Source organism: Pholcus phalangioides, unplaced genomic scaffold, assembly GCF_987345545.1.
Source record: "Pholcus phalangioides strain wild (caught in Gottingen) unplaced genomic scaffold, Ppha-v1.0 ptg000039l_1, whole genome shotgun sequence".
Classification (NCBI taxonomy): Eukaryota; Metazoa; Arthropoda; class Arachnida; order Araneae; family Pholcidae; genus Pholcus; species Pholcus phalangioides.
The window spans coordinates 25,965,751-25,984,189 of record NW_028301625.1 but is presented as its reverse complement, the minus strand read 5'-3'; the positions used below and the strand labels follow the sequence as shown (position 1 = coordinate 25,984,189).

The 18,439-nt window shown below is 34.7% G+C and overlaps 1 protein-coding gene across 3 annotated transcripts in view; it reads left to right on the top strand.

The window, feature by feature from the left end:
• The window catches only part of LOC149065764 (signal peptide peptidase-like 2A), a 60,758-nt gene that overhangs the window by 27,110 nt on the left and 15,209 nt on the right, over positions 1-18,439 (top strand). For all 3 annotated transcript variants that reach the window (XM_089254029.1, XM_089254027.1, XM_089254028.1), the window contains exons 6-10: positions 1,017-1,210; positions 7,956-8,052; positions 12,548-12,661; positions 13,530-13,611; positions 14,236-14,310. In XM_089254029.1, coding sequence (XP_089110155.1) covers positions 1,017-1,210; positions 7,956-8,052; positions 12,548-12,661; positions 13,530-13,611; positions 14,236-14,310 — 562 coding nt within the window. The remainder of the gene's footprint in view (positions 1-1,016; positions 1,211-7,955; positions 8,053-12,547; positions 12,662-13,529; positions 13,612-14,235; positions 14,311-18,439) is intronic.

Genomic DNA, 18,439 nt, shown 5'->3' with positions numbered 1-18,439 from the left:
CCAAAAAAATATGATATGCATGTTGGTGCATATCATGTTTAATAATAAATAATTTTCAAAACTTTTCAAATATCAATCAAAAACAATATGTAATATTACATTTCAATTGTGTATTGCATATGCTTACTTGGCCGCAGCAATCTCATTGATGCATTTGATGCAAGTACTCAACTGCTGCCTAAGCTAATTTCAAGACCTTGCTTATAGCATACACGTTGGTTATAACATAGACTTCTCAAGCCACCAACAGTGTATGTTATAACCGAACTTGACTGTGTGTCTATTTTCAGTCACTTGAGTATTACATTTTTTAATACTTTCCTTGAACACAGATTCAGTGCAGGAGACAATGTTTTGTTTTTCTTAACAAAGTGAAAATCGACAATGCTGTTCATACACTGTAGTGAAGCTTTGTGTTTTTAATTTTCTTGTGTCAGATGTTCAGTGTGTGTGAACAGTATGGATGATATCAATCAATAATCGAAATACATTATAGGCACTTGCCAAAGAAGCAGATGAAGCATTCCTAAAGTCTGAGTGGGATTTAAGAATAAGTAAATCGATTTATAGATTTGTAGTAACTGAATGTAAACTGTAAATGGTAAATGAAAAGAGTTTTTAATGTGATTATGCACACATATACATTTTGCTTTATTGATGAAATAGTCAAATAGTCTTTTTTTTCAGAAAATGGAAGAGGCTTACTACTATTTTAGATATGAAAATTTTTATGAAATGAATAGAACTTAATCTGATCTGTAATCACCTATGTTCTGAGAAGTCTAGATTGTGGAATTTCTACTGTATTATGGGGAAGTTAATTTTATCCCAGAAAAGTATATCAGCAGATATACTGTGCAGTGTTTAGTTAAGCTCACAAATATATTTGAATACTTTTCCGCACTGTTGTACATATACCAATGCAGGGCTTATTCTAAGGTGTATGGAACATGTCTTATAATTGTATGGTTGACTTTTGATTAGTGTGTACTTCAATACTGATGTTTTTGTTAAAGGTATATTCAGGAAAAGAACAAAGTACCTACTCCAGAGGGAGATTGTAATACTTCAGAAAGAGAAGAAGTTTCAAATAATCAACAAAACCAGTCCGAAGAAAGTTCATTAAATGTAACTTCATGGCAAGTGGCACTATTTGTTGTATGCATGGGCACTACACTATTGCTGTTATACTTCTTTTATAGTTATCTAGGTAAGGCTAAAAAATGCAAAGTTCTATTATTGGTAGTATTTCCCAAAATATTTTATGAATTTCAGTCTCATATTTTTCACAATTTGACTGTATTAGAAAAATTCTTAAGCGAATGATGAAAGTAAAAGGTTCACCATAAAAGTAATATCTTAATTTATTTAGACTAAAGAATTATCAAATGGAAAATATCTTCCAACATAAAGTTATATTCTAAATTACGTCTCATATATATTTTTAATTACTCATTTTTACTATCTTTCATATTTGTTAATAAATTTTAATAATGAAGCATGAGTGATGATCAATCAGAAAAGAGTGCTGTCTGGCAGTTTCATAAAAATCAGTAAGAATTGTTCCCAACCAAGCCTCTTTCGGCTGTATGGCAGTTGTGTGATGAGCATGCAAACTTCTGGCTGAATAGATCTTATTGCTTACAACTTCGTCCCTTGCCTTGTGGCAATTTGCTGCAGTTACTCCTGGGTGCAGCAGGGTTTTGCCAAAAGAAAAAGAGTACATGGTGCAAAAAGTGAGTAATGTATAGCTATAAAAAAGAAAGAAGAAATGAATATTCATCAAATACATGGTAAAAATAACTGCAATCACAATAATGCCACAGGAAAGTGTGGTAGTGCACCATAGTACTTTGTAAAATTTGATAAATCTATGTACAAACACAAAGGCCACAACAGCCAATTGGTAACAGTCTTAAGATCAATATAGGATGCAAACAAAGCTGCTCAGGAATTAGTATAATTTAAACAAATAGAAAATTGAAATAAATGTGTTATAAATACAGGGAACATAGAATTCAGAGATAAGTAAAATTTTGAACAAAAGTTACAAATTTTGACAAAGGAATACAGTGTAAGGCTGTGTAATGGACATTGTGCCAGGTTTGAATTACCACATTCAATGTCAGTTTGAAACATTGGGTGCATAGGAATTTATGTCATTAAAGAAAATAAAAACTTGGCATCGTATACAGTATAGGTGTAGACATGCGGAGGATTTTTAAAGATGAGGAAAAAAGTATGATTCAAAATCAAACAGTCTAACAGTTTAAGAATTCAGATTTTGATTTGGGCATGGATATATTTTTCTAGCCATTATAAACTTAGGTTCCAAACTATCATAAAGTAAATATAATGAATCCTGATTTGTATAGCTTCTTGATTAGAACAGCATAGTTCTTATGCTGATGTAGTACATATTGGGTTCTTTAAATGGCTTTTGCATGATACTAGGTTTCTACTGGTTGCAGAGGAAAGTAAGCACTAAGGTTTATGCAAATTTTTTGTCATGTGACAATGCCACTTGCAAGTGATGCAATTGTTTCATTTCCCTGTGATTTTTAAGGGAAAAATAAAAAACTCTGCTCCCTTTCTGGTCCTGTGTCCCAAGGAACAGCCCTGCCTTCTCTCCCTCTCGCGCTGTCCAATACAACCCTAGTATGATATATGTCAGATTAGTGTGAGTCTACTGTATTTGTGTTTCGTTCAACGAGTATTGAATATTGCTGACAAGTCAATCACTGAACTCATTTGATTAAGATTGATATACGTATACCAGTTCAAATTGGGAAATTTCTGCAGCAAAATAAAAACACAGATAAAGCATTCAGTAAAGGAACAACTAATGATTGATCCACTCACCTTTAATTTGCAAAATTTTGCTTAGGAAATTTGAGGCTACAAAATGAACCTCTGTATGCAAAGGCATGACAAATTGTGGCTCCAAAAAGTCGTGAATAGACATGGAGTCTTAATGGTTCAAGGTAACACCTGACCACATGGCAATGTTGACAATGCAGCAAATCGGCAGTTCTGGATACAAAGTTACGCCTCATATTTTGAATTTACCTCAATTCTTTAATATTTCATTCATCATTTCCAAAATGATTTCTTTCACCGACCTTGGTTCCCTCCTGAAGGATGTGGGGAAGTTCTATTTCCCACCACACTTTTTGATTTATGACCAAATTTCACAATTTTTATGTGCATATTTCACTGATTATTCAAATAACATATATGAGGAATTTTTAAAAAAGGTGCGTTAGTTTATGTGCACAAAATTCTAATCAATAATAAACATACATTTAAAAAATTACAAATTGTTGTTTAGAAAGCGTAAGACACATGTTTCGTATGGCATCACATACAAATATCTAATATAAATTTCAAGTTAATTTTTGGTCAAAGTTGCAGACAAAACAAAATATATAATCAAATTAACACTTCTTGCATGGGCAATTTTCAGCTATAACAGTAAAACTATTTTGTGGTTCCCAACTTTAAGGTGTGAATGGGAGCCGATCTTCTTGTTAGTCCTTCCACAGAGAACAGTAGGTTACTGTCTACAGTCTACAAATAGTACAAATATTCAATCATTACACTTCACTTCTGACATATAGATAACAACACTGAAAAATCAGGCACAACACTAGGTACACACTTGAACTTCCAGCACAACTCACTAGATAGTAAATTGCCTGTGATGCTGGGGGAGGGAGACAATGCCTCCCACATCATGGGTGGAGATACCCATGCCCACTCTGCCCCCCTGTATGAGTCAGACGAGGTTGAACTGAGATCTCAGTGCCCTGCTCTAGAGATGTGTTAATATAAATGAAATAATTTAAATGAGAATTATCATGGACTTTAATCCTGTTTTACGATCTAGTGGGACTGCAACCCTGACCTAAGCAACTTGCGACTCGCAACTCGAATTTACTCTGTCTCTTGGAGATGGTGTTCATTTTGGTGTCCCAGTCTCCATAATTTTTAATGGAAAAGCGTAATTCCAGCACCCTTTCTGGTCCAATGGCCAAGGCACCAGACTCCCTGACTGCTCTTATACTGAATACGTAGTGAGGTGACCACGAGATATGGGAGTGCATAGTAGAGACTAGCAATGAAAACAATTGAATTGTTTGCGACTACCTTAGTTGCGACCCTGGGTACGGCCATACCTTCTCAAGTCCACCATGTGTGCGCATGTTACCAATAAAAATGCAATCTATCTCTGCCACACAATCATTGCATAAACAGAATTCAATCCAAACCCACAATACATGCATAAACACATCCTAATCCACAATTAGATACCTGGTCAACAAGAATATATTATATTCTGGCAGACTCTTGCAGTGTTGATTCAATGTCCAAAGGGTGAATTAAGATCCCAACTGGTCCACCACACTCGCCTGGGACATTGCAGGACATTCTACTTGAAAGTGGGACGTATGGTCTCTAGGGAATATAAGAAATTATTTGCAATTTTATCATTATTATTTATAATTTTGTAAAGCAAACACTTTGAGCAACATCAGTCATTTTTGACTTCTGGCATCCCTGGGCGACTGTGTCCTATGCGCAACTGAGCAATCAGGACTTCCTCGTTGCAGTTGGTCCTGCATAGTATGTCTATTAACTCTCTTCCCCACCTTCAGCTGTAACCAAAAGTAAACTTCAATTTGGACTTTCTACGTTTCTTAAGTCAAGATTACACTTTAAAATTTTGGTAAAAGATTTTTTTGCGAAACTTGAAAAAAAAAACCAATAAGCCTATTGGTTACATTCTCTCAAATGTAACCGATACACATATTGGTTGCATTTTTCAAGTTTTGCAAAATATTTTTTTTATTTTTATAGTATAATCCCAGCCAACCATAAATCCTATGGAGTATTATATTTACCAAAATGTTGTGATGAAGCAAACAAATATAAGTGAGTGATTTAAGGTACCTACAGTCGGACATGACATGGGACCATGGTGTAATGAAGTATAACGCCAGCACAGTGTAATCTCACCTACACAAGACTCATAGGTGGAATTTCATATCACTATTTATCAAGTCTATATGTGTTCGTAAAAACGAGTATCGACTGTAGTTTGTCATTAATGTGCTTATTTTAAAAGAAACAATAAAGAATATGCATATGTATACATGTAAAAAAAACTTTTTATCCTGTTCTTTTTCAATTATGTTCAAAATTGGTCACTTCATTTGCAACCAGCCTGGTGTACTAGTTTTTATTTTGCAAAATTATATGCATTCAATTAAGTGTAACTTACGGTATCAAACACCATAAGAAAGTGATTACCATGATAACATCAAGAATTTAACACCTCCAATCGTATAAAATATAAAGTTATAACATTTAATAATACAAACCTACTTTAATCAGAAATTTTAATTTTGATATAAGGCAAATTTATGTGTATAAAATGATAGCTTTCATGGCAAAAAATCATAATTTATTCTTTAGAAATAACAATGATAGAACCTCAAATAGATATAATTTCTTTTATTTAATGCTAAAAACAAATAAATACCTCATTTAAAAAGTATAAATTATTTGGGACTAACCATTTTTGTAACAAATTCAGAGAAATATTATCAGATGTAACAATAAACATCTCAAGAAAGAAATTTTATATTTGTAAGTTCCACATCAAATTTTGAAACATTCATCGGAAATATAAATAAATGCTCAAGAAAAATTTGAACTAATGTCTAAGAAATTTGAAATATATAATGACAGATCGTGCTATTGTTTATTATAATAGAAATTTTATTAATCTCTAGGACAGACTAAATAGGTCCTTAAGTGTATATTATTTTGTTGTATTGTATGTGATTGTGTTTGTTGTTTTTTCAATTAATATATACATACTGTATATAATTTTATTGAAATAGAAATGTTAAGGCCATGACAAAAATTGCACAACGAGGTGGTTGAAATAATGAAAAATCTTCCATAACAAATATGAATGTTGTTTGGTACAGTAACCCTAAATTTAAGAAATATTAGAAATAAATTAAAAACTATAAAGAAATGCAATGTCCTTTAAAACACGATTTATTCATTTAAGAATAGATAGCTTCTCAATTTTCCTCAGCATGAATATCCCTCAGTGAAATCCGAATTTAATGATTGTCATGGGCATTGAAGGATCTGCTCTTATTGTAATTAAATTCAAGTCTCCACCTCTAGAGTTCTTGACTACACCCATTAATTTTGTTATCTGCAAATTTTTTTTTGAAATCCTGCTAACACACAGCTCATATCAATAAAAATTAGAAATGGTACGAGACATAAAATGCTATTTTGAGGGGGCATGACATCTGATATTTGTGTTTCATGTAAGCAAACTTCTCTATTTTTCATTCATTCTGTAAGTGACAAAAAGAAATAACCAATGTATAGTATAACCTGTCACTTTGAACACCTCCCTATATTCAACAGTTTTGAATGGAACTGGCCATAATCCTATATCAAAGCATATCCACAATACTAGATATCTTGGATCTGTTGATTATCTGCTTAAGTGTTAAATACTTAGCAGTGTATATGAAGTTGTTGGGAGAGTAGGTTTCCCTGTCTGTCAGGCAGATTTAAAAAACAGGTTTATTATCAACCTGCAAAATAGGGTGTAATAATATGATTATGGTGTTTTTCTCACAATCCTGTGCATCCCTTTACTTCTTAAGCCTTTTTTTCTATCATTATACATTTTAAACTTTGAATCAGTCGTCAATGGTGTTCTGTATGTGAAGTATCATTTTTTGACATTCTGCTAGTAAATTTAAACTTGGCATTATGAGTAAGCAAAATCATGGCCTCTACAAGGATGAAATCGACAGTACTCGAGCCTGGGGCACGGAATGATTCTTGTCAATTTTTTTTTACTTTAAATTCACTATAGAATGTGAAGCTTTTTACAGTCCATGAAAATCTGACCTGTGGAGACTCCCAAAGATCCCAGCCCTAGGGCTCTGCTGTAGTATGTGAGTGCTCATGAACAAAAGAGTTTGTAGAGTTGACCATCAAAAAGAAAAATGAAGTTATTGAATGCTTGATGACTTTGAAAATCAACCTGAAATAATTGAAACTTTGTTTGGATTACAATGTAAAATTGAAAGTGGAGCATTTTCAACCATAGAACAAAGCAATGCCTTTTAACTGATTTTTTCCATAAGCATTGATTTTTATATAAGTGAAAAAAAATGAAATGGCTATTATATGTACTCAAAAATACATATTTCATTATTGCATGTAAATTTCTTCATTATAAAGTGTTATTAGTAATTAAAGAGAGATTTTGCACATAGTTATATTCCAACACCTATTCAAAAGGTTAATGTTTATAAGTATACATGTTTAATTTTTTTTTGTCATATTCTACAGCAGGCATCTTCAACTCATTGCTCATGAGCACCACCTGCGCCCTAAAGCACCCAGAGTGCTCAATGCTTGTTTCCGATTTCATGCTTGTGAGCACTTGTTCAATGTTACAATTAAACACCTTGTACAAATTACATTCAAAGATTGAAATCATCCTGATTTCAAGCATTCGCATGTCAAACTTGTCCCCTAAGGGTGCTCCTCTTTTGATGATGGGTACAGTCAGTGCTCGCAACTAGAGAAAGGTTGAAGACCTATGTTCTACAAGTTAAGTCTTTTTATGGTGTACGATACTTCTTTGTGCCTCTATATCTTGGACACCTTTCTTAATTAGACAGATTTTAATGGAACCATAAGTATCTAATTTTGGTTTTCACTGCATAAGAATAAAATCTCAACATCCTAGAGCAGCAGTCTCTAACTCAACCTCTTCCTTTTCTTTGGGGAAAATTTTATAAATTTTTATCTTACCTTGTATACATTTTCAATATACTATACATGTGTATATAAACACGCACAACACTAATGATCAATAGTAATAATCAATCTCTTTTCAGTTTATTTCCTTATTGGGCTTTTTGTATTGGCAACTATAAACTCTACCTATGTTTGCGTGTATCCAGTGCTAATGAAAATATTACCACATTCATTCAAGTAAGACTTGTATAATTCTCAGTACATATGTTGTTTTATAAACTTATACATGAATATATCGTCAGACCCACTTATCACAAACATGCATATAAGGAAGTTTTGCATACATAGTTGTTTTTCATATCCTTTGAATTTTATATGCATATGCAGAGTCAGCAAGAAATAAGTTTCCCACTTACTGGAGTGTATTTTACTGCTCCAAATGAGTCAAAATTTGTGCAACAGATTATTCAAATGATGCGCTTGTCATTTATTTTAAAAAAATCCATCAGTAGATGGCATTGCTGCACATACATGAATATGCTTACTTATAAATATTTAATATAAAGCAATCAAACTGCTCAATATGTCTCCCTTTATTTTGAACAATATGTGTACAAACATGCATTCATATTGTACATATATGAACAATATGAACGTAGTGAGTCTGCCAAAATATCCAGAACATGGCACCGAATGGTGTCCTTGAGATATGGCACAGATGTGGGTCTTCTACGGTAAACAGTGTCCTTCAGAAAACCCCATAACCAGAAGTGCCACGGAGCGATATCCAGTGAGCAAGGGGGTCATGCTGTAGTAAAATGCTGCTTGATCACCCATGCATCTGTGAAATGCTTGTGTAGCAATCTCTTTACAGGCCCAGAAATGTGAGGAGGTATGCCATCCTGCATAAAAGTGATGTCTTTGAAGGCATCCATGCTGTTAAAGTTGTGGAATTACAAAATCCCTCAGCATACCATGGTATCATTGCCCGGTGACTGAACAGGTTTTGATTCCATTGGCTGTTATTTCTTCCAAAAAAAAAAAAAAAAATACAACGCAATGATAAGAGGCCATAAAACCACACCATACTGTGACTTTTTCAGGACGCAAGGGTTCCTGGATAGTGCGAGTGTTTTCCACTGCTCAAATTTAGTAATTCTGGGTGTTAACTTGGCCTTTGAAGCAAAAGTTGGCTTTGTCAGTCCACAGAATGTTCTATGGCTAAGTGATGTCAATTACCATTCAAGCAAGGAACTGAAATGCAGATTTTAAGAATTTCCGAGTCCTTCATTCAATAGGTGCACATGTTTGATTTTGTAGGGATAAAATTCATCGCATGATGGTTTACAGTGGGGTATGGCATATCCACAGCACAGGAAACGGCTAACACACTCTCACTACCATGTGGCAATTGACTGTTGGCTTCTCCACTACCATGGTGGCTACATTTTAGATGCAGGCAGACTGGATTTGCTTTTGTCCTCTACCAGGAAGAATGCCAAGTTGGCCAGTTCTTTCAAATTTCTTAATCGTCTTGCATATGGTACACAAAGACATTGGACCTCTTTGTATCTGCTTCATGCGGCAGCTGCAGCATAGGTATGATGTGCAGATAAGAGTAACGCTCATGCACAATCTACCTTCTTCTAATCCAAGAAATAATGGCAACGAGCATGCGCTGTAATGCTGATGGTGTTTTACTTGTTCAATATATGCAAATAAATACCATTTGTGTTACAGCGCCACCTATCAACAGATTTTTATACTTTTTTAGTTTTCTAAATTGGAAATAATTAGAACGACGTCCTATGCCATTGTTGTCAGATGACTGGTTAACACATCCAAACCATGCAGACAACAAATGGACTTATGAGAAAATATTTTCCACCAAGAGACATTTATTATCACAGAGAAAGCTATCAATTAACATCACAATTAATTTTTCATCACAACATGATTTTTTAGTCATTAAAAGTTCATCATAGAATTATGCTTTCACTGCAAAAATAAAAATGTACCTCACTGAGATTCAATAAGTTTTCATGATGTTTTGTTGCCAACTTTACAATTAACCTTTTCACAGAAGTTGACTTCTGAGAACAAACAGAAGATCGTCATCATCTTATCCTTTATATCAGATGGCAGCAGATCATGAGGGCACTCGGGTGCCCGAGTGGCATGGTGGTAAGATACTCGTCTACCATCGTGAAGGGTGTTGTCTGGGTCCCGGGTTCGAACCCAAGGGAGGATATAGATAACATACTTTCCCTAACGAACTTGAGGCGACCACCGATAGACAGCGCTTTCACTTCCAACCCATCTCACAAATGGCAGTAAATTGCAATATAGCGATATGGCCAGAGTTGGTGTTTGGTGAAGTAGCAGATCAACCCAGGTGATCTTTGCGAATCATCTCATAAAGTAGTTGTCACGAACATGCAACGTAATGAAGAGCAACCAAAAGAGCCTGAAAAGGAATTTCCCAATCTCACCAGTTGTAGCGGTTTTGTCAACTGAAGATCATAGCCACCAGTCTAATCCAGTTCTTCAGGAATGAACCGGATCATGGCCACCAGTCTAATCCGGTTCTTCAGGAATGAACCGGATCATAGCCACCAGTCTAATCCGGTTCTTCAGAAATGAACCCTTGTATAGCAGGATGTAATTTTTTGCAAGAGTTCATCAAAGACTAGGGTTTCAGTAAAACCTTCAAAGAATCTATTCATAGAGAATGTTAGACTCAATTTTACATAAAAATCTAGGCCAGCCAAGACATTGACAATAAATTACGTTAATTAATTCATTATATGCGCATAATTATTACGTTATCATATTATTAATTATTACGGATCATATTACGTTAAATAATTCATTATATACCGCTGTGGTGGTCGAGTGGTTATAGTGCCGGACTCGTGATGCGAGGATCCGGGTTCGAACCCCACAGTGGTGGTCGGCTGAAGTTGGTTTTCTGTGGTTCCCAACTTCAAGGCGCAAATGCGAGCCGATCTCCCCGTTAAAAAGTCTCGCCACAGAGAGCAACAGTCCTACAACGGTAAATCATTCAACCATAACACTTCACTCATAGTTAGTAAAACTGGGGGCAGATGGCAGCACTACACATAACAAGCATTACACAGAAACAAACTTTACGTCAGGTTGCACTACACGTACACGCACATTCCCGCATGTACCGATTTGTTGGGGGGTTCCGCGGGGGGGGAGGGGTGCATGTGTGGTGTAGCAGTAGTAGGTAGGGGCTCGGGGATCCATGATGTTCTTAAGTCAGCCACCTCGTTGGGCAATTTGCCTGTTGTGGCGTTGTATTTGTATATAGGGTACTTTTCAGGCCAACGCCCAAATGAGATTTAGGTACTATGAATGAGAATACATCAACAAAGCATTGAATACGTGTCAATCAGTATGTTAAAACTAAATGAAATGTGATGTTGCTACCAACTTGAATGGTATTTCTACAATAATAACCTGTTTAAATCTTGGTACAGAAAGAGTACAGGTACCATTCTTCTCAAGACGACAAAAATGTCATAGAACATACATTTTACAGAAATTTGCATATTGAATCAACATAGAAAATAATAACCCAAGCTATATCAATTTGAGTGGCAACAATAAGAAATTGATCAGCCGCTGATGATTGGTTGAACAAAAAGGGAAAAATAATACTTTTTAACAATAACTTATAAATTCAGCTACTTTTTCCAAACATTTGTGCTTGGTCTATAATTTATGTTACAATGTTCTGTGGGTGCAGTAGCATAGGTCAAGATACTCAACTAAAGTATCAAAAGATGTTTATAGGTGTTGCAAGTTTGATACCGGGTTCATCTTTGTTAGAAACTTTGCTGATGCAAGGGTACAACTGAAACGGTGACATGACTATAGAGAAAGATTGCTACTGCAGGGAATCCCATACCAAGGGGTTAGCGTACCAACCTCTCTGTGAGTATAAAAAGTACTGGGGCATCTACAGCATTTCATGCCAGTGTGGATTATTATATATGTCAAACTAAACATGTCCTTTAATACCAATTAAATGAGCATAGAAGATATGTTTAACCAACCAAAACTCTAACCACACATCCATAGCCCAACATTGCTGGTCCTTTGACCATAAATTCGACTTTTGATCAGAAAAAATTATTCAAAAATACCCCTCACCATTTGACTTGGACTTCTAAGAATTATTACACATCTACAAAAACTCAAACCAACTGGTCAATGACCTAACTAGCACACTACCTTTCTCAAAAATCTATCAATAGTTTCTACAATAATTTTTTTCCCATCAGCATCACTATCATGTTCTTGTCTGTGATTGGCTCCTTCTTTTCTCATGTTGCTGGTCATTTCATTTCAACTTTTTGTCTTGAACGAGTTACTCCTGCTATATGGAGTATTTGCCTTTTCTCTATCTTTCAGTTTTTCTTGGATACTGAAGAAGGAACTTCATACACTTCCAAAATGCATCTAGCTGCTGTTCTCTTTTTATTTTGGGTTGAACGACGTTGTTTTCCTAGTATATTGATATAGTTCGTCACCACTTCAACTGAACACCCTGTTTTATCATCATATTATTTATGTATATCATGTTTTATTTATATAATACAGTTTTCTCTTACATAGTCCTGCCCTTTAACAGAGAAATGGCTAAAATTGTGCATCATTGATAGCTAGAGCATTGTTTAATTTATGTGCAAAATACTTTCAGCTTATTCCAGTGTCATTGTGGAGGAAAACTCAGATTGATTGATTATAGGCATATTCTGTTATTTGCTATATCAGTCTCTCTTCCTATAACTTGGGTTGTAACTAGGAATGAAAGGTAATCTAATTCTTATATCAAATTTCATTTTTTTTATTTTGGCATGTGTCTAATTCATGTTTTTTATAATCACTTTGATAAAAATTGGTGTCCATGAAAACCAGTTTTTTTCATAAAGTTTGGTCTTGAAATTGCATCTGCTGAGAATGCATATGATTAAATTAAGGTCTCTTAATAATTAGCCCATATAAATACATAAAATGGCCATAGTAGGACAAAACAAGCAAATGAGTGAGTTTGAGTAATTTAGCATTTGTGAATTGTCATGGATTTTGCATCTACATGGATTTTATGATCTAGCAAAGATTATTTTGATTTTTTTCAAAGAATTATTGTATGCTTGTGGAAAAAATTATGTATGGCAATGCTTCTGGAAAACAAGGGGTGGGGGGGGGGAAGAAGAATTTAAATTACAGCAATATCATTGCTTTCTTGAAATGAAATTCTTAAAATGACCTGTATATGGGGCATGAATATGTGTTTTAGTTTTTTCTTTTATCATTTTCCTATTTTCTCACAGGTTTGTTTGTGCCATATTCCCCCCTCCTTTTTGGATTTGTTATTTGTTGGATCTACACAACGACTAAATTTGAGTGTCTATCTTCCACAAAAATAAAACAGATGAATTCTAAACTTGCTGGGAAAAAAATGGAAATTTTTTCTCTTGTTTAGAGAAGGGGGGGAGGAATATCCAATCATTTGTGCGGTTAAAGGGTTAAGCACTTTGAGTGATTCAGGTTTCATCAATTAGGCCTATAAAGTGTTAAACAGATATTCTTAAACATTTTAACTTGAAAAAATAATTTTAACAAATTTTATCTTAATGATTTGTATTTGATTATTTTTATGAGTATATGACTCATTTCAGGTATTCATGGATTCTTCAAGATATATTAGGAGTGTTATTTTGCATTAATATGCTGCGGACAATTCGACTACCAAATTTTAAAGTGAGTCAATGCTTTTAATCAAAACAGTTTTCTGAAATTATTTGTGCTTTTTTTCCCTTTAAGTATCTTATTACAATATTATTGTGTTATTATTATTATATATAATGGTACCTCGAAAGTTGAGAGTTTAATTCATTCCTAAAATTTACTTCATATTATAGTGTAAGAATGCTATGTAATAGTATAGCTACAAATATCATAAAAAAACTATCTCGAAGCAAATTTCCTCATTTAAAACAATAAAAATGTGTTTAATTTGTTTCATATTCACACAATACTAATACTCATATAAAAACCAATTAGCCTGATACAATACACAGTATTCTGTGTAGAAGAAATATAGTTTTTCTTTTGAGACAAATACAGTACACAGTGCCAAAAGATTGCCATGACTTAAATTCATTCAATGTAGCCCTGCTTATGTGTGTGTTTTTTCCAAAAAACCAGAATTCCTTCATAACGAAATTTCGTTATAACGAAGTGATTCCTCTGGTCTCTTGGAGTTTGTTATAATGGGATTCGACTCTATGCGATTCCAAATAATTCATTTTCACCTACTTTTCTTAAAAATCTATATTTTTATACATTTTATTTCTGATATCTTTAATGGTTTTATTTTTTCAGATTTGCACATTTCTTTTGGTTCTCTTGTTCTTCTATGATATATTCTTTGTCTTTATCACTCCTTTCTTGACTGCTGTAAGTAATATTTTTTCCTCACTTATATAATTTTATTGAAGGCTAAAATTTTATAGCTCATACATATACATATAATAGTAAGAGCATTTGACTCTTATAATACAAGATAGCCAGGGCTCATGGTTAAAATCATGTATGAAACTAAAAACTGAGATAGAAAACTTTTTGTCCATATAATCTGCATTGGCATTTGCAAAGGGGGGTGGTTATAGCACCCCCCCCCCAGCCGAGATTATAGTGTTATTTTGCAGGAAAAAGTATACTCCTCCTAGAAGAAAAATTTTTAACCCCTCCCCTAAATCCTGTGTACGCCTATGATAATCTGTAACCTTTTTTTAAATAAAGTTATAGGAAAAATCAGTGTGTGCGTGTGCACGCTTTTTTTTCATAGTTGCAGTAAAAGCCTAAAATTAACTTTTTAAGTTATGAACTTCATAGTCCTTCTGAAAATTTAAATTAATTTTTTTATGCTAACTAAATTTCTTTTTCTATGAATGCACTTATTTAGCATAGTTATTGTACTCTGATTTAGTATTGCTTATTAAACATTGTTTTTTCCCTGTGCTATAAGGCACGCTTTTTCTCCCTTGAAAGTGCAGTGGAACTTAAGTTTACAACCATAATCAGACTCAGATAATGATGCAAACTTTCCCATAAGAAATAATACAAACTGAAATGATTCATTCCACAACTGTCTCCTTCACACCAGCCACAATTATTTTCGATGATAAAGTGCAGGTTGATTTGTTTTATACTATTGTATTTTATTTATTTTATATCATATTTTTGAAATGATACAAAACAGAAGGGAATTCCAAATCCTCACTGCATTATTTTGCTTTGAAATCCTTGATTGCATTAACACGTGAGGGTGAAACAGTCTTTTGTGAACTTGTGCTTTGAATACCACTCCCATAGTCAGTGGTTTCTTAACAAATAGGCCTAAGTCAGATGACAGTCCCTAATTTATTTAGTGTTTTCTTTAATACGCTCATACATATATAATGTATATTTTTTAATTCGGTCTTTCATTAAAATAATAAAGAAGATACAATAGAAAGCCATGGAAATATTTGGGTCTAGCTCGTGAACTCATTAAGATGGATGGCTTTGATCGCAACGCTAGAAAGAGAACTGTTGCTTAATTGTGATCATGTGTCGTTCTGTAGACAATACAAACCTCTAACCTCTCCATCATGACAAGGGGGTGCAAAAATGTTTGCTTGTCCCAGCTGATCAAACATCTAGTTGTGGCCCTGCATACTACTAAAATTACAACAAATCAAAGTTCATTAAGTCAAAATCTGTTGAAAATTTTAAAATGTTTGCTTGTCTTACAAGACATTACTCGTTAATCACGTTGAAATTTGTGTAAAGTTTTTTTGTTCATGCTGTAAAACACTTGCAATCCGAAGTTTTATTGTAGTATATGAATTACATAGACAAAGTTATTGAAGATATTGGGAGGGCTCTGACACAATTTCCAGTAGTTATAATGAGAATTGTGTAGCAAATATAAGGGGGATGGGGGGTCAAACCCCTGAACCCAATTCAAGTTTACATCTAAGATAGGGTAATACTAAGAATTTGATTGAGTTTTAAAAAATCGGAGTGTTTGCTCTTGTACGAGTATGTAGGTGCATCTAATATGCTAGTAAATGATAAGGAGGTTGTCCAGAAAGTAAAGAACGTTTTGGCATAGCTAAATAAAAATGAAAGAATGTCAACACAAAACTTTATTTACAAAGTCACACTACCTTAATCTATTTTTCTATGTAGTCGCCATAGCTGTCAATGCACTTATTGTAACGTGGAATCAGTTTTTTAATTCAGATGTTATACTCTTCTACCGCCGAAGATTTGAGCAAGGATGTCACTTCTTGTTTGAGGTCTTCATCGTTTGCGAACTTTTTTCCACCCAAACATTCTTTGTTTAGGGAATAAGTGAAAATCACTTGATGCCAAGTCACGGCTGTAAGGATGTCCAAAAATTTCCCACTCAAGACATTGAAGTTCTCGCTGTGTTCGTGCTGATGCATGAGGGCGCTCATTGTCGTGAATCAAAACCATTTTTTTGATTCCGCAACATTCCGCATCTCTTATTTTGGATGGTGCGTCTAAGTCAGGGTTTTCCTATGTGAAAGCTCACGCAGAACCTTTGATGGTAACGAGGCTATTCCATGGAACCCTTAACAAATTTTAAATATTTCTTCAACATACAGGGTGTCTTAAAAGTCCGCATTTGCTCTTCGAAACAAGAATCCTCACTTGCAGTAGATAAAATTGTAAAATATATACGGGGTGATTATAAAAAAACTATCCCGACATATGGGCCCCTAACTATCATACCATTCACAGAAACTGAATGAAATTTTGGCATAAGGTATTTTGAGGTATGCGCTCAAGAATGATATGGAAAACAACAGTGTCACTCTAACAGTTACGGTTACAGTGAGAAAATTTCGAAAATATCAAATGGCAACATCAAGTTTTTTGTATTGGAATGTGATCTCCATTGTGAAAAACCCTAAATAGCATTCGAACGGCACCTGTAGCACGGAAATCCCCGGAGCTAGGCAAGGAAAAAGTAAAAAGGACTTTGCCGTGCACCAGAGCATTAATGTTCGTTTCATTCGTCACACCGTTTCTTTGGCTGAGATCCCAGCCTGATTAGTCCTCCACAAGGTCATGTGGAAAATTTGTGAAACACAATAAAATGCTTTATTTTATGCTGCTTCTCTGTCCTTATTGGTTGTCCTCACTTTTAGCCTATCTACTGCCGGTGATTTTCATGCTACAGTTGCCGTTCAAACGCTATTTAGGGTTTTTCACAATGGAGATCACATTCCAATACAAAAAACTTGGTGTTGCCATTTGATATTTTCGAAATTTTCTCACTGTAACCGTAACTGTTAGAGTGACACTGTTGTTTTCCATATCATTCTTGAGCGCATACATCAAAATACCTTATGCCAAAATTTCATTCAGTTTCTGTGAATGGTATGATAGTTAGGGGCCCATATGTCAGGATTGTTTTTTTATAATCACCCTGTATATAGGCCTATATTTATGAGTTAACATAGTGTGACCATATTTTCCGGGGCAGAACTATTTTTTCACAATATTCGGTTATTAACGAGAATAGGAAGAAAGGAGCCAGCACGAATATTGTTTGCCTCCTACTGGTCGATTACCCCAATATTTTCTCTGAATTATTTTAGAGTACCCGTTCTCAACAGAAATATAAAAAAAATTACTTTGGTGAAACAGTAACAAGAAAATTTTTGAAGCTACCAGAGTTCCGGGATTTTTGGGGTTCCGTCTCTTTTTATTCTGCAGAACCCCAAAAAAGCTCTCACAGAACCCTAGGGTTCCGCGGAACACCGGTTGGAAAACTCTGGTCTAAGTCATGGAAGAGTTTCACAATAGGTCTCTGAGTTTATTGTGACTTCTTGGCATAAGCTCCACGTGGATCAAACCCTTTCGATCCCAAAAACTTTGCCATCAATTTTCTGTTGTTGCAATTTGGTTTTTCTTTTCTGGGTTTTGAGGGTGAGTTTGTGTGATGCCACTCCATAGACTGATGCTTGTTTTCCAGAGTCCTGTAAGAAACCCAAGTTTCAGCTCCTGTTACAATATGATCGAGAAATTCATCGCCATCATTGTGATATTGGGTCAAAAATTCAAGGGCTGCTCCCATCCATTTCATCTTATGGACATCAAATTCTTAGGCACCCACAGAGCACACATTTTTTTGTAACCGAAGTGCTCTGTCACTATTTCATGTAGGAGCGATCGTGAAATTTGTGGGAAAGGTGCATTTAATTTCTTAAAGTGAAATGCCAGTTTTCCTGAATTTTGTCTCCAACTTTTGCTTTCAACTCATCCGTAACGAGTGATGTCCTCCCACTCTGATCGTCGTCATGCACACGGGTTCTTCCTTCATTAAACATTATGCACCATTTCCTCACTGAAGCCTTGTTCATTGCACTATCACCATAAACATGCTTTATTTGCCTATAAATTTCGATAGGCCGAACATTTTGTGCATTCAGAAAACAAATGACACTGCGCACTTTACATTTGGTGGGATTTTTGATGGGTGCAGCCATTTCGAAAGGTTGCAGAG